This window comes from Canis lupus, chromosome 5 (genome assembly GCF_048164855.1).
Source record: "Canis lupus baileyi chromosome 5, mCanLup2.hap1, whole genome shotgun sequence".
Taxonomy (NCBI): Eukaryota; Metazoa; Chordata; class Mammalia; order Carnivora; family Canidae; genus Canis; species Canis lupus.
In genome coordinates, this window is record NC_132842.1 from 19,746,223 (window position 1) to 19,764,236 (window position 18,014).

Here is an 18,014-nt window from a genome sequence, read left to right on the forward strand (position 1 = left end):
AATTGTAGATGCTGAGACCCTAACAACTGTCCCCTGGTGTACTGATCAGTAGATGGTGCTCATGCATATGTATTTTGCAAAGATAACTCTGGTGAGTACCCATGGGTGAGTCCCTGCATACATATTCATGGGATGGTCCATGATTCACTGGAAATAGCTTACACGCTCAATAAAAATCATCATTGTCATTCATTTAAGAAACTGTAGAATTCAATAAGAAGAAATAAGTAGTAAAGTAACAGATCATTTTCCTTCTTCCATTCCTGCTCTGCGAACTCCTAAACCTGGATCAGGCCTCCAGTTCTATCTTTTCTACAATCAATGCCCAGATTTCTCAGTATCGTTGAAGTAAGGGCTCATAATCTTGATTGGTCCCAGGACAAATTCCTGGTTTCCATTCTAGACCAAACCCTATGCATCTCTCATGCATCCATCTCCTTGCCTTTGACCCTCAGCAGTTATTCCAAACCTTACCCATCCTGTTACAGATTCTCTCCCTTCCATCCATCCCCAGTGCTCTCTACAGGTAACTTTGCTTTCTATTTCACAAATGCACTGGGGTTTTAATAGGTGTAAACTGCCCCTGCTTGCTTTCTGTGCATCCCCTTGAAACGCATTCACAAGTGTAAATCACCTAGGGGGCTTTAAAAATTACTTGTGCCTGGTCCTATCCTCCACCAAAATGATGATTTACTTATCTAGGGTTAAGTCTGGGAGTCAAAAAAACTTCAAGTCCCTTAGGTGTTCTGAATGTGCAGTCAGAAGTGAGAATGACTGCTCTTAATTAGGGATACAAATCAGAATCCAGTGAGGTTTTGTTTTTAAAAATTTAAATATAGGGGCAGCCCCGGTGGTGCAGCGGTTTAGCGCCGCCTGCAGCCCAGGGCGTGATCCTGGAGGCCCGGGATCGAGTCCCACGTCGGGCTCTCTGTATGGTGCCTGCTTCTCCCTCTGCCTGTGTCTCTGCCTTTCTCTCTCTCTCTCTTTGTCTCTATGAATAAATAAATAAAATCTTAAAAAAAAATAAAAATAAAAATTTAAATATATCCTCAGAGATCCTGATTCACTATATCGGGGGTTGCTGTGACTGACACATTTTTAAAGCGCTCTATTAAGTCCTTTTTTTAAATGTTGGAAATACCAGGAGAAATGGACAGAAATACAATAGAGGCAGGAGTCTAAAAGCTTTGCCTTGGGGCGCCTGCGTGGCTCAGTCAGTTAAGTGTTTGTCTTATGGGTCAGGTCCTGATCCTGGGGTCCTGTGATTGAGCCCTGCACTGGGCTCCCTGCTCAATGGGGAGTCTGCTTTTCTCTCTGCCTCTGCCCTGCTTGGGTGCTCTTTTTCTCTTTCTCATAAGTAAATAAAAATCCCTTTAAAAAAAAAAAGCTGTATAAGATCAAGTAAATAAATATACTAATTATCATTTCTGATCTATTGGTTACCTATAATTAGTGAGTTTATACCCTACAGAGATTCCAACTTCTTCTCTTCAGGAAATATATATTTTTAAGATTTTATTTATTTATTCATGAGAGACATGGAGAGAGAGGCAAAGACATAGGTAGAGGGAGAAGCAGGCTCCCTGCAGGGGAGACTCAATCCCAGGACCCCGGGATCATGCCCTGAGCCAAAGGTATACGCTCAACTCTGAGCCACCCAGGTGCCCCTTCAAGAAACATTTATATGTACAAAACTTTTGAGAAAATAATTAGTGAATATTTATATCACATTGGAGTGAAAAAAATTTTTTTAAAGCGTAACACTGTAGACAGAGTCCAGAGAGGAAATATTTACAGATTGTATTATGTCACAGTTAGAAAATTCCTATATCAAAAACACTATAGTAAAATTAGAAGGCAAATAACTCTGTAATATATATTTCTGACAGGCAAAGTTTAATGTCCTTACTATTTACAGAACTCATGAATCAGTAGTAAACAACAACAAAAGAATGGACATAGCAACAGAAAAACAAATCGAGAACATAAATATATGATTTAAAAAAAATACAATTAGCCAAGAAACCTATGAGAAAATGCACAACACAACTACTGCCTTAAGCACATTATTAAAATAATAAGATACTATTTTCACCAATGAAACTGGCAAAGATGAAAAGGAATACGTTACCTGAAGTTACAGGGTTGAGGAGAGATAGGTGTTTCCTTACACTACTGTTTAGATGGTAAATTAGGGCATTCATTGGAGGGGGCCATTTGATTTACTGACACATCAAAAACCTTAAAACCTTGTATATACTTTGAGACAGAAACTGTTCTTCTAGGCATTTAACCTAAAAAAGTAATCATCTATACTTCTGAGATCCTGCAGCCCTTGGCCCCAATCTCTGGGTATTAAAGAGTCTACACAGTAGGAACTGGACTAGGTCCACTGAGAGCAGATTTATTTGAAAACCTTACACTGCCAACATCGTACCTGGCACTTCTTACTGATGTGACAGTGGAAACCACCTCCTCTGCAGAGCTCTGATGTTTTCCACTCAAATAGCCTGTTGATCTCACCTCAAGCAAGCCGTCTCTGACTGTGCAGATATCCCTAATGCAGCCAAACCATCTTGCTATCCCGTTGGTACAATCCCCTACAAACGACCCCCTGTGTATTTGTCTGCATGTGCAGCCAGTCCATAATAGTCCCATTTTCTCTGGCAAGTGTCATTGCCAAGGAGTCTGGGCATGTGCAGATGCTCAGGGTCTTCTGAGGACACTCTGTGGTCATCCTCCTGATATCATTCGGCTGTGATCCAGTGGCAGTTAACTCTCTCTGTCCCCAGCCACTGCTTGGCCAGTCACCTACAAGTGGCTTCTAACTCTCATATACAGCCAGGGTCCTCCAGACACTGATCACCTGCGCCATCAATGCATGTGCACTCTCCACACATGGCTTGCCTCCCCTGCTTAACTCCAACCATGTCACCCTGCTCATTCTCACCACATCCTTTTGCTTTTTGCTTTTTCCTGCAACCCTTTTTACTTCTGAATAACAGTCATAACAATAGTGTTTTTAGTAGTTAAAAACTAGAAAATAATCTAGTCATCCAACAACAGGAGTTAGTTAATCACAGTTAAATATGTTGGGGTTCATTAATATAATGGATATTATTCAACCAATCAAAACTATGTAGCTGAAGAAGATACAATAATAAGAATGATACCCACCACATATTGTTAAGAAAAAAGATGCAAAATAGGTTTCCTTAAATGAAAAACGTCCATGAAGATGTTATTATCAGTTATAAATCTCTAGTCTACAGGATCATGGTTGACTTCCATTTTCTTCTTTTTTTTAAAAAAAGATTTTATTTATTTATTTATTCATGACAGACACTAAGAGAGAGAGAAGCAGAGACATAGGCAGAAGGAGAAGCAGGATCCCGAAGGGGAACCCAGTGCGGCACTTGATCCTGGAACTCCGGGATCATGCCCTGAGCCGAAGGCAGACACTCAACCACTGAGCCACCCAGGTGTCCCCCATTTTCTTCTTTTTTGTTTATGTTTATTTGACGATCTTTTAAAATTAATATGTATTATTTTGGGAAAACATTGGAAATAAAACAATTTGAAGTAGAATGTTCAAAAAATGCATCTGTTTTTTATATGTGTTGGGCCTCAAAACCTATGTATGCTCTGGTGGGATGGACCTGCTCACCCAGCAATGCTATATTGTAGTGGATTTTAGTATGTTGTATAGTATTGTATTGTATCCTATCCCAGAGCAACAGCAGTCACAAGATATTGGATAAGGATGCACTTTGTCCTTTGGTGGTTCAGTGCCATGATGCCCAGAGATCCATGGGCTGGAGAGGTAGAGAACTGGCCACCTGAGTTATGGTATTGCCTTAGAATCTAAATGAGGTCTGAGGTTAATGGTTAACAGACATTTTGCAGGAAAACCATTTTCTTTCCAAATGAAATCTTACATAAAATATCAACTCCTAAACAAACAAAAGTTGTATTGATTTGGTTCAAGTGGGATTTGGGGCAACCAATGACTCCAGTTAAGCCACCCTTTCTGCCCACAGCCCCTGATAAGCAATGTTGTACAGGTTTCCAAATGGATTATTTGAGAATCAAACAGTAGCTAGTTTTAAGAAGACAACTTTCATTCCACCAATAGGTTTTCCATTTAGGGAGTGAAATTCAACTGGTTATTTTTGCCTGTGTATTACATGTATACCTGACTTTCTTGAGACCCAATCTTCCTTCTATGTAGAAAACTTTCCTCACTATGCCTGCTTGAATTCCTACAAATCCCAGATATTCCCTTTAGTTTTTTTCTGATTTCCAAAACCCTACATTAAATGAAGTACTCCTTCACATGTCACCGCATAGTACTTTAACTATGACACTCTATTATTCCTCATGTAACACGGTGCCTGAGCTAGGATTATACTATTCAAATGAGTCCTTGCAGGTAGAACTGAAAATATGCATCCTAACCACAGACTTCTTTGTGTGTCTGTTTGCATTGCTGGCTTTTATGGAGGTTAAGGAATCTACATGGGGGCAAAGAGAATCTAAGGGTGACCATGATTTGGGGTTCAGAAAATACAAGTAAAACTGATAAAGGAGAAACTATGAGATCCCATGGAAAAAAACTACCTCAAGAAAAGGAATCTGGCTCTACCAGAATCAGCCACAAGATCTAGTGATAGGAGGGGAAATGATGGTTTCCAGTGGAGTGGAATGACCATTACTTGAAGTTGTTAAATCACAGCCAATCTCTTGGTACTTATACATTCTGGGCATAAAAGACTTGTGTTCCCAAATGAAAATCTATTGCTCTGTTTGGAATGTCTCTAAACAAGTAGAACTCAGTGAAGGAAGTCAGTCTTCCAACTGTCAAAAGAAAAGCAATCAGTCTAAAGCATCAGCGGAACATCAAATAATATCCCAGAGGCAAGTAATAGCAGTACTAAAAGCATTTAGAGCAGAGTCAGTCAAGAGTGGTGGAAAAATAGCATGACAAGTTGTTTGTCCATGATAACTGAAAAAAAGCAGGAACAATGGAATATTTAGCAGTCTGGACCAACAAATGAGACTACAAGAGACTCACCTTCGGTCTGGCTTAAAAAATGGGAAAGGGAACAATATGGAAGAAGGGGAATGGATGTCTAGTCATTCATTGGTTGGGATTGAGCTAGTAAAATTCAAATAGAAATATCAAAGTGTGCTCATCTGTACCCTCATCCTAGTAAGAGCTGGGGACATTCAGGCTGTATACTTATTATTTGATCCCATGACTGGGACTGACATTATTAGGTATGGCATACATCTGTGAGACAGCTGTGCCTCAAAGATCTGTGTATCAAAAAATATTCCCATGTGAGGCTCAGGATATGTGAAATGATGAGCCTGGATGTTGTGACCTGATAATCACTTGATACTGAGATATTTCAACTGGTAATGGAAAGTTAGCAGAATGGACTCCTTGATTCAGTGAAGACTGCTTTAAGCATAAGCATATTTTTCTATATTGAATAACTTTTATTTAAAATTATAGAAAAGGAAAAGCTACACAAAGATCAAGCTTTTCTAGCTTGTAATTGAGATGGTTGAGATGGCATGAAAGTGTCCAGAAAGCGTTGTAGATTATTTTATTTTCATCTCACATAAGGTCATAACTGCTACAAGCTCATAGATGGGTAGGTATTTCAAACTCTCTGAATAAAGCACAGAACAGAATATACTCCCTTTCCCAAACATTTTCCAAAGGAAGCCAAATGTTTCTAAAGCTTGTTCACCACCCACCCCTACCCTACCTCTTGGATTCTGAAGTGCCACATGCAGTGACAGCATATTTTAGCATACCGGCTTATGTTCAGATTTATGAATTACAACTTCTATGTTTATGAATTTATGTATTAAATTCCAGAGAATAAATGAGAATTCCCCATAAATTCAAAATTCACATAATTTATTTTATTAGTATGCATGTCGGAATGCGTATGGCGGACTATTTGAGTTCAAAAGCTTGCATAACAGTTAAATTAACATATATTCATATTTGCAAAGGTATTTTGAGTGAATGCTTGTTTTTTAAAGCATGATTTTGTTAAATGGTGGAGCTATTAAACCAGACATTAACCCTCCCAAGGTTGGTCAGACAAGAGCTCAAGAAGAAGGGTCTTCAAACAAGAAAAAGCAGTTGTGCAATATGTTATCAAGTGTTGTCTCCAAGACTGACTTCTTTGGAGTTTTCTCATTTCAATTCTCAGTGTAATTACTGGATACAGGGAAAATTCCCCTTTAACAATCCAACTCATCACTTAAAATATAAAATGCCAATAATTTATTTCCAAAAATGCCCATACGTTTTTTAGAAAGAGAACTTTCACTAAGAGCTTAAACAGAAAGTCCACATTAGAATGGAAGTTATAGCATTATTAAAAACAATCCAATTTCAAAATAGGTTTGCATCAGGAGTCTAGAGAAGTAGCAAAGGATATGACAATTCAGACAATTCCCAAATTCCAAATCCCATCAGATTCAGACAAATACTCTTGACTCTGGAGGGCAGATGTAACTTAAGGATACCTTTTCCTCAACAGATGGCCACTAGCTACCATCTTACCTACCTTATCATACCCTATGTTATGTTAAACTAACAACCATCATCTCCTACCAAGGACAAAGTACAGAACATGAAGCTCAGAGTCTCAGATTTCCTGATGGCCTCCCAACTCAGTTTAATTTCTCAATTCCTGGAAGGCTGGTGGCTCATGTGCCATAAATGATTCTCTGGTCTTTTCCTTCCTGGCTGTAGTAGTCATCCCTATTACTCTAAAAAATTCCCTAGTGACTCACTCAATTTAACCCAACCACCCTACCAGGCAGGAAGTGAATAGACAAAACTTACCCACTCCAAATATAAAATCTTAGCCATATAAGAACTAGAGCATACACTTATAAATTAAACACAGATATTATCACACAAAATTAACTGAAAGTTGAGAAAATTTAAGAACAAACATAATATTCAATTAGCAAAATACCTTTTTTTTAAAGGCCAACCTAAATTAGGTTTGATTGATCTTTTTTGCAGGATTATTTGCAGTATATCTTGATTTTGTTAGTGTGATATTTAGCTTTTTGACAATCCACAATTAAAAACACATAATTCTCTAGGACATAATTGCAGTAGTCACATTGATTTCTGTATCAAAGATGTCCACCCACAAAAAAGCAAAACAAAACAAAAAAACCCACAAAGGTGTCCCAAATTAAGCTACTTATTTACCTAAACTTAAGGTTTTAGGAGAGTTCCTAAAAAATATAAATCTATAATAATTTACCTAGATAATTTTCTCACTAGAGTAAACAAAATTTTTCATATTAAATATTTGTAAGTTTATTCTTTATCAGTACTACCAAAATACAAATAATCTGTCAAACTCCTAAAGATATTTATATTTAAAAGAATACTTACTCTTTTGCTGCCCTCTAAGAGGATATATCCTGAGTTTTTCGATAATATCAACCACAATCAAGGAAGTCAGAACCAGAGAAACTGGCAGGTCAGGTAATGTTTCAGGTAAGGGAGACGCAGGACCATTATTTTTTTTAACCTGTTTTCAGAAAACCATTTGGAAGGATTACATTTTCATACTTTCTTTGTTTAAAATTCTTTTTAATAGTCTGAAGCAGCACTAAATTAATTATAAAGATATTTCCTAAAAGACTAGAAATTCGATTTACAGCTTTTCAGGTGTTCAACCCCATAAAACTTGGTAAATACAGGCATAAATATAACAGCAGGCTCCTGGTAATGATGGGATGGGTAATTTCCTCCAACTGTACTGCTAAGCAGAGCCTTTGGAAGTCCCAAGGTCAAAGAATTAGGGGCATAGATGTTGGATGGAGTTCAGTGTCGTCCAAGAAGGGAGAGTCCTGGTAAATCCAGCCAACTTTTGGGACACTGCCTTCATCTGATTAAGGTATCTACCAAAAAAAACCTATAGCAAACATCATATTAGTGGTGATATGTTGAGAGTTTTCCCTCTGAGACCAGGAAGAAGACAAGGTGCCACCATGACCAAGTCTATTCAACATTGTACTAGAGGGTCCTAATCAGTGTAATGAGGCAAGAGAAAGAAATAAACACTGTAAGTATTGGAAAGAAAAGAAATATGTATCATTATTCATAGACTACATAATTGTACATGGGTAAAACCTCCCCCAAATGGATAAATTATTTCTAAATACCCATAAAGGGAAAATGACATTTTTAAAAAATGATACCATTCAACGCAACCTCAATCAAAATTCAAAGTTTTTGCAGAAAATGATAAGCTGATTCCAAAATCCACATAGAAATACAAACAGCAAGACATTTAAACAAAAAAGATATAAAGATTTACTCTTTTGGATATAAAGAGCTATTATAAAGCTGTAAGAATTCAGTGTGGTGTTGGCATAGGTATATAAAAGCAGGCAGTGGACAAAACAGAAGTCTTGAAATAGATGTGTGTGTATATTCATATATATATCACACACACCCACATATATATCAAATAGACACACACACATGTGATTTGTAACAAAAGTAGCACTGCAGAGAAATGTGGAAAGACAGACTTTTTAACAAATAGTGCTCTATCCATTAGACATTGATTGGAGGAAAAATGAACTCCCGACTGCACAATATATGCAAAAAGTAGTTTCAAATGGATTGTGAATCTAAAAGAGAATGTAAAACAAGACAGGCTCCAAAATAAAGTATAGGAGGAAATCTTCCGGTCTTTGAGGTTCAGTCACAGTATGACATAAGATTCTCAAGTTATCAAAATTACTATCTATGAAGAAAAGAAACTGATAAATTGGGCTGTTTTTAAATGAACAACTATTTATCCAAAAATAGCATGAAAAGTAATAAATCACAGAGTGTGACTATATTTGCAATACATATAATCAACAAAGAGCTTGAAATGAGAATATATATATATATATATATATATATATATATATATATATATATAACTTCTGAATAAATTCTAAAAAGGTAAGTGACACAATAGGAAAACGTAAGAATATGCTCAATTAGTTATTGGGGAAATGCAATATAAAACTACAATGAGATTCAAGAATATACCCACCAGAAGGGCTCAAAGACTTACAAGGTAAGGTTAGTGAGGATATAGACCAATAGGCATGCTCATTCTCTGCCAGTGTTAAGTCTAAATTAGTAGAATCTCTTTGGAAAACTGGCATTTTCTACTACAGTTTAACATTTGAATATATTAAGACCCATCAATTAATACTCCTGCATATTTAACCAAATAAAATTCTTGCATATGTGCATCAGTAGACATACTCAAAGACATTCACAGCAGCATTATTTGTACTAACCAAAATCAGACACAACTGAATGGAGGCATCAAAAGCAGAAATGATAAACTAACATATTCACAAAATGAAATATTCTACAGAATGAAAACGAATGGACTATGGTTGTATGAGTCACACTTTTGAATAAAAGAAGCCTGACACATATTAGGTAGATAATTAGATATACAATAGATAAGTGGCAGATATATAATTGTCTTTCCCTTTAAAAAGATTCAAAAACAGAGAAACCAATCTGTGGCATTAGAAGTTAAGGTAGAAATTACCTTTGGATATTGGATAGAACTGAGGACACTAGTTTAAAAGACATCTAGTTAAAAGAAATAAAGGTGGATCTACTTTCAGATTCCTGCTTTTTTATTTTTGAAATTAATGTTCCTGTCTCTCATACACAAACACAGAAGGGTTTGTTTGTTTGTTTGTTTAATTAGCTGCTAGACCTTCCTTCACAATCTCAGAGGTAATGATGATCTTAGGACTTTAAATATATGCAATGTAACTTGAGGAGGACGGAAAGGTGGTCATTGCAAAAAACATGGGGGTTGCATTTAGGGAGCTGGCAAAGTATTACTTTTCGACCTGAGTAGTGTTTACACAGGGGTTCACTTTGTGATATCCATTAATAGTGTATATCTTATGTTTTATACACATTTCTATTTGTGTGTTATACTTCAGAGAAAAATTAAATGAAAGAAGGAAAAATGCAACAGTGGGTAAGAGCATAATAGAAAACAAGCAAAAAGGGCAATCAAAACTACAAATATACAATCATTTTATGATAATAGCTTTCCTTAAAATGTTGTAAACTGAATTTTTAAAGGTCTTGGGAAACTCTCAAGTGCTTTACAAAGTCTTTGGGGAGGAGGGAGGAAGAAATGATAAATCTAGATAAGAATATTCACATATTGCTGTTTGATGCAAAGTACATTTGTGGAGCTCTTCTGAGGTCACTAACACATTCATACATTGTCCTAATGTAGCATCTAAGATATATTCTAATGACCATGTATTTCTATTTTTTTAAATTTTTATTTATTTATGATAGTCACAGAGAGAGAGAGAAGGGGGCAGAGACATAGGCAGAGGGAGAAGCAGGCTCCATGCACCGGGAGCCCGACGTGGGATTTGATCCCGGGTCTCCAGGATCGCGCCCTGGGCCAAAGGCCCGCGCCAAACCGCTGCGCCACCCAGGGATCCCCAACCATGTATTTCTAATGATATCATACACTACCCAGTACTCACTTCTCTCATAATGCCTATCAGAACTATTCTAATTGCCTATTATTTTTCTCTCTACTCTTAATAATTACTGAAGGCCAGAGGCTCTGTCAAATTTTCTGAGTGTTCTATCCCAGTACCTAACACAGTGCCTGGGATGTAATATGCACTTGATAAGTATCTACTCAACATATTTCATCTATGAAATATAAAAGAATTTAAGTTGTTCACTTTGGAGAAGTGAAAATTATATTTTTCATAGCATCATGTAAATTAATAAGGTTAATAGGGCATTATTCTTCTAACCTAAACTTCTCACAACCTGGAAATTTTGCCTATAATATTTGGGAAAAATGAACTGAAAACCCTCTGGAACACCACAGTTCCTGGAAGGCAGCTTTGAACCAGCCTCTCACATAAGGGAGTTAGACCCTCAATCCATAGGAGTTGTGTATGTGAGGTAGATATACAATCTACTGAATGCTGAGAACCAAGCCCTATAGATGCCCATCTACCAGAGTCCTTTTGAAGCTGCATTTAGTCAAAATATAGTCATATTTACTTTCACATAAAAATGATGTACAAATCCTTCGCCAATGGATATATTATCAAAGGTCTTGTAATGTGAGTAGTTCTTCCTTTGGATATTGTTTAGAACTGAGGACACTAGTTTAAAAGACATCTAGTTAAAAGAAATAAAGGTGGATCTGCTTTCAGATTCCTTTTTTATTATTTTGAAATTAATGTTCCTGTCTCTCATACACAAACACAGAAGGGTTTGTTTGTTTGTTTAATTAGCTGCTAGACCTTCCTTCACAATCTCAGAGGTAATGATGATCTTAGGACTTTAAATATATACAATGTAACTTGGAAGAAGCCTAAATAAAATAAACTTTAAGAGAATTTTCAGGCATATTATTCTATCAAAATTCAGTAACAAGGGAAATTTCAAAATCTCAAAATCTTGGAAGAAATAAAAATTCCATACCTCAGTAACTGCGATAGAAAAGCTGAAGCTGGGAAGTGTAGTGAATACAACACACATCACCATAACAGGTCTCCTAGCAAAGGAGAAAAAATAAGCAAAAGCAATAATGTACAAGAGCAACAGTTCCTGTTACATTTTGCTAATTTTGCAGTTCCTGTTCCATTCATCTATAGTTTTTCTAAGAAACAACTGCTTCCCTATTTCCATTTCCCAAATGTTTGAGTATGGCAAAGGGCAACACATGCAATAACCGGAATATTTTCTAGAACAAAGGGGTGAAACATTTCCAAATAACTAGCAAACTATGGATTTCTAAGAGCATCTCAGTGCAAGACAAGAGACATTCAACATTTTCATTATTCATTATTTGGAATCTTGCCCCAAAGTTCTAGCTCTGATGACCAACTAGAAAAAAGAACATGACTTTATTAAGGTATATTATACCCTATCTCTAAAATTGTTTTTTCAAAAAAGACATTTACAAATCATATATCAAGAATGACTTCAAGTGAAAACATTTGGATAATTCGTACTTGAACCAAAAAAATTATATATATATATATATGATATATAAAAGTTATATATATCACATATATAGAAAATATACATACAAAAATATAAAATTTTATGTATGTCACATATATATAAAATCACATATAGTGATGCCTGAGTAGCTCAGCGGTTGAATGTCTGCCTTTGGCTCAGATTGTGATCCCGGGGTCCTGGGATTGAGTCCTCATTGGGCTCCCCATGAATAAATAAAATCTTTTTAAAAAAATCACAGATATATGTATGCATATATATTTCACACATGTTTTTGGACCACTTCTTAAACTTTGCATGATTAATCAAATAGTTATTGAGATATAATACATATATAATACATAAAATGTCTTATGACAGAAAGAATTAAAATATACACTTACCATAGTTAATTTATGGGAAGATAAAATATATTCAAAGCTTCTGTATAATGAAATACTCTTTCCTTAAATATACATTTTACTAATTATATTTATATGATAATGTGTTTCTAAGTACAAAAAGTATTGAACTCTTTCAAATAACTACAGATTTTCCTTGGTCCCATTTATGCCAGCCTGGTCTTAGATGTTCAGGATATAGATGTAAATTAGGAGGCAGGACAGACCTCTTTCCTAGTAAGACTCAGAGGTACAATGAGGTTCTTAAGGAGTAGCTTTGCTTCCTTTCCTGATGCCAGATCCAGGATCTTGTAGCACCCAGCTCTCTAAAACTGGCTAGAGCCTTCACAGAATCCTCTTCTCAGCCTGTGTTCAACAACAGAGAGTGCCCCAGGCTTACTTCTGCTCTTCTTCTTTGTGTATATTTTCTCCCTCAATTATCTCAGCCAATCCTATGGCCTAAATACCACCCACTTACCCATGACTTCCAAATATAATATTTTTATGACATGTATATATATATATATATGTATTATATATATAATATTATATATTCCTGAGCTCTGGGCTTGTATGCCCAATTCTATTTGGTACCTCCACTGGGATGTCTAACAGGCCACTCAGATTTAACAGGCCTGAAAATGACTCCACATCCTTCTCCATACTTGTTCTGATTATCATCAAACGCTGTCTGGTTGACTGCAAGTAGATTTACTGAAAATACATTTCCATTCCATCCTTTGTTAACACTGTAGCTCATCTGCTATCATCTCTCATCTGACTTCCTAACCGATTTCCTGTTAGTACTTCTATTCTTGCCTAGCAACGTTTTCTCCATAGAGCAAACTGTTATATCTTTAAAATGAAAAACATATCACTGCCCTGCTCAAAAATCTCCAATGATGGGGGTGGGGTGAATGGAGAGTTAGTGTTTTGTGGAGATGAAGCTTCAGTTTTAGAAGACGAAGAGTTCTGTGGATTGATAGTGGTGATGGCACAACAGTGTTTTTTATTTTTTTAAAGATTTATTTATTTATTGACTCACGAGAGAGGCAGAGACAGTGTGAATGTTCTGAATGCCACTGATCTATCTGTACAGTTACAAATGATTATGATGATAAACTTTATGTGTATTTTTCATAAAATATACACGTATTTTATATATTTTTAAAAATATCCAATATGTGAAAAATGTAACTAGAATAAAATTGAAACCTATTACCCTAGGCTACATGTTCTATACATGGTTTCTCTTCTTCCTCCTACTCTCTTTCTCATTTAGAATGACTTTTCTCTCTCTCAAAAATTGTTTTTACTCCAGCCATACTGACCTTCCATTTATTTCATGATCACAGCAAGCTTGCCCCACCTTCAAGTTGTACATTGGCTACTCCCTTTGCCGGGGGCTCTCTATTCCTGGATCTTCTGTGTCTGACACCCATTGCCATCCAAATTGTATATAGTCACAGCCTTATGACTATCTGAAATTCTGCTGATTATTTCTTGTTTACTCTTTACACATTCCTTGTTGCCAATCCACAAACCAAGTTCCGTGGGAGCAGGAAACTTATCTGAGTGGTTTCACTATGTTATCTCCACTGGCTAGAACAACATTCTAGAACTTTTTTTGTGCAGTGAAACTTCTGAGAATTTTATAAATCCTATGGATGTTTCTCAAAATATAATTTTTAAAAACAAAGCAATTATGTTGAAATTCAGTTATCCCAATTTTTAAAAATTCTGATATAGTAATACATGTGCCTATCTATGAACACATTTTCTTCTTATTTTCTTTGGAGTACCCAAGATCTAGTGGAAACTGAAATTACTCATAATTTCAAGGTGGTGAAGATCATAAACCATAGAATGAAGTAATGTGATATGAAAAGACCTATGTAATGAAATTACAGATTCTGGTAATAGTACTTGTGGTTTGTTACCAACCTTCAAAATTATACCTTTCAATTTTAGAGAGGTTAGTAAAAATAAAGATGTAACCTGTTCCTAATCCAAGTTCTGTGTTTTATGTAACCAGAAATAATGATAATTTATATTTGAAAATCTTTACTGCTAATATATTTTTATAATTTATTACTAAGGGTTGTGGGTTAAATTGTGTTCCCCCCAAAAGATATGTTGAAGTTCCAACTCCTGGTACCTTACAATGTTACCTAATCTGGAAATAGGGTCTTTCCAGAGGTAATAAGTTAAAATGAGGTCATTAGGGTGGGCCTTAATCTCACATGGCTGGTGTCCTTATAAAAAGGGAAAACTTGGAGAATGTATAGACAGAAGATATGTGAAGAAACACTGGAAGACATTGCATGATGAGGAAGGCAGAGATCAAGCAGTGTGATGCATCTTTAAAGAGTACCAGCACACTGTGAGAAGCTGGGAGAAAGGCCTGGGACAGATTCTCCCTTACAACCCTCAGAAAGAATCAACTAACACCTTGACTTCAGATCTCTGGCCTCCAGAATTAGGAGACAGTACCTTTCTACTGTTTAAGCTCCCAAGTTTGTGGTACATTGTAACAGCAATCCTAGGCAATTTATACAATGAAATTTATGTTGAAAAACCCACAGACACATCTTTGAAGGTGTACTCATGCTAAGACTAGTGCAAGGCTGTAGAATGCCTAAGGAGAAGGACCTGTGGATGTGGTGTAAGTTCCAGATGGAAGGATGAGTTAGGTCACTACCAGTAGAGCTCTGTGGGCATCTGGAGTAAATTAGAAAGAGACTCCCCCAGGAGTAGGCCTACATAGAAAGACCTCAGCCATGGTAAGCTAAAGATTCCTATTTGTGCAGGAAGGAAGACTTATGGCCCTGAGGTTTCTCATAGAGAAAGTATGGTGAGTGGAACAGGTCAGATAATAACTTGGGAAACCACTCTAAGCTCAGAAACTTGTACACATTCTCTATCACCTAGCTCTTCAAGTCAAAGTTTCCTTCCTTGTCTTTCAAGACTTCCCATGATCTGTCATTAACTTCCCAACAAAAAATAACACTTCTACTTGACACTATCCCCAGTGAGCTCATAATATAAGTCAAGTTCTGCATTTATCCATTCATATAAACTGTTGTTAAATATGTGAACTACACTCTGTTCCCGGGACGGAAAGATACATAAGGCACACTCTGACTTTGCAGCACTTAAAGGCCATGGAAGTTGCCTCAGCACAAGATGAGGTAACTGCAATGAGAGCAAGTTTTTCTAGAAGTCACACCCTCAGTTTTGAAACTCCTTATAAAAGTGACACAGTTCTAGTTGAAGTCAATACATCACACCAATGGCTGAAGCTGAGTTGCATCAACAGGACATCAGGGTTATCAGTGAGATCATCTGAAAATTAACAAGCCAGTCATCATCCCAAGGAAATATCCAAAAGGGCAAAGGGTCCAGAAATCACAGGACAAGAATACCTGATGAAACCTGCACACCACAGAAGATTTAGGAGACTGCCATGGGGTGTGCATGAGATGGCAGGGTGATGTCACTACTTTCAAATATTTGAAAAACTTTAATATACACACTTTCCTCTAAGTCACCCCTGGAGACACAATTTTGGGAATCATCATATAAGTGGCATTTTATATTATGAGACAATTAGAGTTCTTGTAAAGCAATAAAAGGGAGGAAATTGGAGGACACCCAGGTGGCTCAGTCAGTTAAGCATCCAATTCTTGACCTCAGCTCAGGTCGGATCTCAGGGTCGTGAGTTCAAGCCCCATGGGCTCCATGTTAGACATGTTAGACATGGAGCCTACTTAAAAAGAAAGGGGGTTCTAGGGGGTTCTAGAAAATTGGGAGTGGGGGTAATTGGGCAGAGTTCCTGGACATGGCCAAATTCACTAGCATATAAAGGGAGGACAGAGGACATGAAGTCTACAGAAAAGATGGGGAGGAATTTTCATGATGGCAGATTTTATTTTCATATATGGAAATAAGGAAGACTATTTTCATAAAGACACAAAAACTAGGGTATCAGAGCCCCAGCATTGGTTAATAAAATGTTCTTCATGCTTCCTTGAACAAAACAACCAGGACAAATGATCTGATCTTGGTTTTGAATATATGAAAATTTGGGGAGCCATGTCCCATGTATGATGATGGCCCTGGAAGTTAGTGCCTAACTCGGGTGAGGAAAACAGTCATGGAGAACAAAGAGGTAATGCAAGAGAGATGAAAGAGGAAGATTTAATGGAATCTGGTGACTTACTGCTCAAAGTGGGAGAGAAAAGCAAAAGTAAATATACTCCTGATATACTGGATATCATGGGGGAAGAAAGAAAAAGCCTACAGTCAAGTATCACAAAATTACTGCCAGTGAATAGAAGATGGACAAATACATTGAAAGAAACAAGAGTGCTCTCGAAAGAAGTAACTGTGAAGCACCAGCGTTTAGTTCATGGTAACTTACTAATGACCTTCCCAGTCCTGAAAAGAGCAAGCTCTACTTCCTTCAGTTTATTCAGCCTGTCCAGCAGTGCCCAAGTATTATTACCACGGTGCATGTGACCTGCGTGTGCTGCTGTGGAATATTAAGGTGCTCAGGAGACAAGGCTCTGGGGACAGAGCATCCTGTGGTCAGTGTTGGCTCCACAGCTCACTCACTGGCTGCATGGTCTTGGAACTTCTGTGCCCCAGTTTCCTCATTTGTCAGATGGGTGCTCTAAGTGTTCTCACATATAAAGGTTAGAAAATAAGCTAAAATAATATAGGCAATGTGTTTACAACTATGCTTGGTACATAGTGCTACTATTGAACAGCTTTTGATAAGTACTTCTTTTATTTTACTATAAGTACAATTACTACTACTATTACTAGCACAAATCAACAGCAAATCCTGTCTAATAGGTTAAGCACTGGGATACCTGGGTGGTATCTGCCTTTGGCTCAGGTCATGATCCCAGAGTCCTGGGATCAAGTCCCACATTGGGCTCCCTGCTCAGCAGAAAGTGTGCTTTTCCCTCTGCCTGCTGCTCCCCATGATTATGCTCTCTTCCTCTTTCTCACTCCCTGATAAAAAAAATAAAATCATAAAAAAAAAATAGGTTAAGGACTTAAGCAAGGCAAAATGTAGTCCCAAATGTTGATGTATTTCAAATGTGGCATTGCCCGGAATTCCTGACATGTCATAATCTAAGGTAATTGTACTCTGAAAGATTGGAGAGAATTCCTGAAATGCATCCCTGGGTCCCAAGGCTTTCTGGGAATCCCTACACGCCCTCCATTATTATCCTGTCCCCAGGTGCCCTCTTCATTGAGATCGATCTCTCCAGTTGCAGACTAGCCCTGTAGCTCAATGGTTTCACACATTCACTGATATTCCCAGGATCTCTCTTATTTACTGGGATATACAATGTGGTGTGTATATAAATAGCTTTTCCTCATTCCTCAAATCATCTCCCTAGTCTATTATGAATTATGACAGGCATCCCTAAAAAGAAACAATCATTCTAAAGAGAATGAAGTGTTTCACAAGAGTAAAGGAAAGAGTACTGGATTAAAGTTCAGAT

General features: G+C 37.0%; 1 protein-coding gene across 2 annotated transcripts in view; it reads right to left on the reverse strand.

Annotated features, from left to right (window-relative positions):
• The window catches only part of TMEM236 (transmembrane protein 236), a 38,306-nt gene that overhangs the window by 10,815 nt on the left and 9,477 nt on the right, over positions 1-18,014 (reverse strand). For both annotated transcript variants that reach the window (XM_072825660.1, XM_072825659.1), the window contains 2 exons: positions 11,570-11,642; positions 7,448-7,586 (listed from right to left, as the gene is read on the reverse strand). In XM_072825660.1, coding sequence (XP_072681761.1) covers positions 7,448-7,586; positions 11,570-11,642 — 212 coding nt within the window. The remainder of the gene's footprint in view (positions 1-7,447; positions 7,587-11,569; positions 11,643-18,014) is intronic.